The following is a 5,119-nucleotide window of genomic DNA, read 5'->3' on the forward strand; positions in this document are numbered from 1 at the left end:
ATCTGATGGTGGAACATCTTTCTATATCTGATGGTGGAACATCTTTCTACATCTGATGGTGGAACATCTTTCTACAGCTGATGGTGGAAAAATGAGTCCAGGGAAACTGTGACACGAGTGAAAAACGCCCAGAAACTGTCCAGAAGGGAACAAAACAAGGTGACAATTGAGATTTTTGGCGTCCAGTCTGAGCCGAGTCCGTGTGGATGATACGTGGTTCATACGTGACGAGCGTCGGCGGGACTTTAACAAAACGTGGACTCACCTCTCGCATCATCAGCGTGCTGTCCTGGGAGCTGTTTCCGTACGAATCGCCGTGAGCGTCGTTGTGGCCTCCCATCATCCCGAAGGACTCGTTGGTGCTTTGACTCGCTGCCGGCCTGAAAGCAACGTTTGGTTAAGAACTGAAACTACACATGAAGACAAGAAGGCCAGGATCCCCAACATTGCTTCTGTTTGCTAAACGCCAGAATATCTGACTCTGACGGAAGTCATAAAAAAGTCACAATAAACTCTCTCTCTCTCACTATTCTGCCGTTTAGCAAATAGAAGAGTTTAGTCTGATTTAATGTCAGATAGTGAGAAATAAAAGCTCGCTGTGGAAGTCGCGGGTTCGTCGCCGACTCACATGATCCGCGGGATGTCGCTGACGGCCACCGTGCCGTCGTTGGCTCCGCCCTCTCCCTCCTCGTCCTCACTGCTGTGGGACTCCTCGCTGGACGACGAGTAGTCGGTCACTTTGACCGGCGGCCGGCTCGTCTCTTCGCCTTGTCGCAGCTCTCGCAGCTCTTTGGCCAGAGCGGTCAGATCCTGAAGGACGACACGTTAAAATTTAAAAAAAAGAGTCACAAAATGTACAAAAATAAAAGCAGATTTTTAGTCCAACTGAAGTTCAAAGAAACACGTTTTTAACTGTTCGTCATGCAGGAAGAACAAGAGCAGAGATTTTAATTTAAAAAAATGTAAATTATCAAAATATTTTCTTAGAATATCAATAAAATGTGTAAATATTACTTTAAAAATGTGTTTTTACATGTAGAAAATAAAACATAATAATTGAAACATGATATAAAAATCATTTCTACAACTTTTATCAGGAATTTAAATAAAACAAAAAATAAAGAAAAGATTTTTACTGAAACTACTTCAATAAAAATCCAATTCAATAAACAATTTTTTAAATTTTTTAAAAATAATTTATACGTAATTTGTGTTTTAATTATTTGAAATATTTTATGCAAATGTTTTAAAAGAAATTCAATTAAAATAAATAAAAATGTACATTTGTCTTTATTTACTTTTTGTAATATTATTGTTTATTATTTCTATTATTTATGCTGTTTTTATTATTATTTTATTATTTATATTATTATTTAATTTCTGTTATTTTATTGTTATTTTTTTCCTTCCATCTTCAGGCTCGACCTTCTGCTCTGACAGACAGAAGTAAACCAGGAGGCGTCGTCGCTGTTTGTTTGCAGCAGAAACATCTCGTCTGTCCCGCTGGCGGTCACGAGGAAGCGTCGCCGCAAAGCGTGAAGTCAGGTCGGCGTTTCATTAAGTTCCAGATGGATATCAGACGCGTCTAATTAGCCGAGTAAAGGGTTCGTAATGGAAAAGCCGTTCGCTGGTGGAAGTAATTTACATTTTAAATGACGTTCAAGCAGCTTCGTGCACTTCAGCAGGCTTCAGACAGCAGAGCAGACAGAAGCTCCGGCTGCTGGAACGATCAAACTGAAGCCGTCTTTGAGGTTCTGTTGTGAATTTCTGATAAATTTTAAACTGAAATGTAAGAAAAGAAGCTGCCAAACAAAGAAAACGACTAAATGTGTCTCAGAAATGCTGATTTTTATTGATGTTATCGGCGTTTTTAATAATTTCTGTCTCTGCTAAGCGTAAATAAAGTTTAATATTATCAATATGTTGTCTGAACTCCTTTATGTCCAGATTTATTTCCAGGGACGGCGGATCAACCCGAGACCTCCAAACACCACAAACCAGAGAAAAAACGACTCAAACCTGTCGTCAGCTTTTCTCTCATCTTTGATTTTCGTCGAGATATTTATTTATCGTTTATGTTTCCAGTAAAATCACAGAAAAAAAAGAATAATTTGAATGTTAACTTCTTTAAAAAAAAAAAAAAAAGGCCCAAACTGTGAATAACGTCACATCAATAAGCAGAATGTTCACAAATGTAATTTGTTCTTTTACAGGCTGCAAAATTAAACAGTTTTTAAATTAAATTAGAAAAAAAAATCTCTATTTTACATGTATTTGCTGTTATTTGAAGGAAAAGTCTGATATTTTGTGAAATTATAGATAATGCCTGCGTCAAAAATCTGCATTTTTATTATAAATTGTGATTTATTCTTTAACGTTTGACTGTAAAATTACACTTTTTGCTTTTATTAAATTAAGTTCGCAAAAATAAATCATTTCACAGATATTTGCTGCTAGTGGAAAAAATAAACAATTATATTATTGATTGACAAGTTTTAACAATATTATTTTACAGATTTTCCCTGTTTTGTTAAATTATCAATAACATCAACTAAAATTTATAGAGAAAAAAGTAATTAATTAGTTAACTTTTATTTAATTAACATAAAAAAAACAACTGGCAAAAACCCCAAATATTTTTATTATCAGAAATTCATTCTTTCACAACGTTTAACCATAAAATTACGTTTTCTTCATTAAAGTCAGGAAAATCTATTAATTTTAACCGTATTATATGGACTGTAATTTATTTATTTATTTAAAAAGTGTAAAAATTGTAAATAAAGTCCAAATTAAAGTCTAATTTGTTCCTTCAGAACGTGTGACTGTGACGTTACTCCACCTTCAGAGTATTTAAATCAGCTGGAATATCTTTGTTTTGTTAGCATTTGTCTTTATTTTTTAGGTTTTAATGTATTTTTCTGGCACCATCACAGCCAGAGTTTGTCACAGCGCATGAGCACAAACAACAACAACAACAACAACCCTGATAAACAAACATGAAGAGTTTAGATGGAGCTCATCAGGACGCTGCAGCTCCTTCAATGCAGCAGAAGCCTCGATGCTCTGCAGACGCACAAACAAACAGCATGCAGCCGTTAGAGGAGCTACTGAGGCTGCAGGACGAGGAGGCAGCGAGCAGGAGGAAGAGGAGGAGCAGGAGGAGGAAGAGGAGGAGGAAGGTCAGTGTTTTCATGCTGCAGTGCAGGAGAGTCAGAGGCTCTGAATTCAGACAGTCAGTGAACGCCTCATCGTGCTGCTGCGGTTCCGTCACGTTTAGACAAACGCTGAACGATGAGCTGAAGATCAGGTCGACAACACGTCAACTATACGGATAATCGATTGAAATTTAAAAATATTCTACATATTTCACTAGAAATGCAATTAAAGAAGAAATATTATTTAAAACATTAACTTTACAAAAAATAAAATTACATTTATTTTGAATATTGAACTGGAAATACAATTAAAATAAGAATTTATATTAAAAAAATAAATAAAAATAATAAAAACGGAAAATGAAAATAAAGTCTTTCTAAATATAAATTAAAATAACAACAACTATATTTTAAAAATTGCAATAATCGATTAAAATTGAAAATATTCTACATATTATTATTTTAAAGAAAGTAAATTTTCTACGTATTTGACTGAAAATGCAAATAAAACCAGAAATACAATAAAAATTTAAAAATACTATAAATGCAAAAAATACATTTTTTTAAACTTGAAATTCAATTTTTAAAAAATTATAAACAAATTTGATAAACATGAAAAAAAAAATCATGGACAAAATTGAAATATTGTTGAAGAAAAGCAACTAAAGAGAAGAATTATGTGAAAACGAGTCATTTTAAATATGAAAATTAAACAAAAATTAAAGTGCAATTAAAATAAATAAATCTCATTAATTTATTTCTTCTCTCCTTCGAAACACTAGAAACTAATTCATATGACGGAAGCTGTTTTTAGGACGCAGTGAAATGTGTGAAGTAAATATTTGATTCTACAATATCAGATCAGGAGGACTTGCTGCTCTGACGGAGGATCAGACTGAACGAACAACATCGATGAGGCGTCTACAGGAGGAAACGGTGACAGGAAGTGGACCAAGTGGAGGAACCTGGAGGAGCAAAGTTTTCTTACCAAGTCCTCCTGAAGACGGAAAGAAAAAGGAAGGAAGAGACAGAAGAGGCTGAAACATCCGAACGCTTCAGACAGACGGAGACGAACGGCCGAACGAACCCGAAGGAGGTCGGACAGTCAGAACATGTCGGGAAATCAGGAAGGTTTTAGGGAAATTTATGACATGTTTGAAAAAGTAATTAATGTTTGGATAAATTAGGGACACTTCTGGATGTTGGGTTTGTTGTATTTTAAAGTTACGATGCTTTTGGAAAACTTTAGTTATTTGAAAAAACTTGGAGATTATATTCTAAAAAAGGAAGAAAATTTACTTAATAAACTGAGAAAGTCATTAATTTTGGGGGAAAAAAGGAAATTAGGGACATTTTTGGAACATTCAGGACATTAAAAAAAAAATACAGAAAATATATTTAAATAAAAGAAAAGTCAAACTGGAAACTGAAAAAGCTTCGATGTTCTTTTGGGCAAAAATAAAAATAAAAATGAGCGTGTGTCGTCATTCTGTTGCTATTTCCCAAATTACAGCCAAAGTTCTAGAATCCAGCCTTAACATATAACAACATATTTAGAAACGAGGGAATATTTTCTTGGACTTGTAAAACGACAGACGGCTGGAAACTGAACATTTATAAAGTTGTGATTCTTTTAGTTGTAAAACTGAAAAAATGTGGCAGGAATTCAGTCTGAAAAGTTTTGCTGGTGGTTGTTTTAACTGAACTGATGTCGTTTATGGGTTCTTAAACAGATTTTCAGCCTTTTATTTCAGCCGTTCACAGTCTGATCTGATCGTCGGGAAGCTGCTGCCTGCTGTGTTGGCAGCTCAGCATCCGACCGACGGTTTTCATCTGTTACGGATCGATTCAGTTCAGATTTATTACAACGTGAAGGATGAACGGAACAAAGGAAACAGTGAAAGACCAGAAGGATGGAGGTGGTGGGAGGACGACAAGACAGACAGACAGTCAGACAGACA

The 5,119-nt window shown here is 34.9% G+C and overlaps 1 protein-coding gene across 1 annotated transcript in view; it reads right to left on the reverse strand.

Moving 5' to 3' along the window:
• tnikb (TRAF2 and NCK interacting kinase b) overlaps window positions 1-5,119 on the reverse strand; it is a 59,485-nt gene that overhangs the window by 12,980 nt on the left and 41,386 nt on the right. Inside the window, exons 20-21 of the mRNA XM_008279087.1 lie at window positions 629-823; window positions 266-380 (exon numbers count right to left, since the gene is read on the reverse strand). Of these exons, the coding sequence (XP_008277309.1) occupies window positions 266-380; window positions 629-823 (310 nt within the window). The remainder of the gene's footprint in view (window positions 1-265; window positions 381-628; window positions 824-5,119) is intronic.

This window comes from Stegastes partitus, unplaced genomic scaffold, assembly GCF_000690725.1.
Source record: "Stegastes partitus isolate 25-593 unplaced genomic scaffold, Stegastes_partitus-1.0.2 Scaffold143, whole genome shotgun sequence".
Taxonomy (NCBI): Eukaryota; Metazoa; Chordata; class Actinopteri; family Pomacentridae; genus Stegastes; species Stegastes partitus.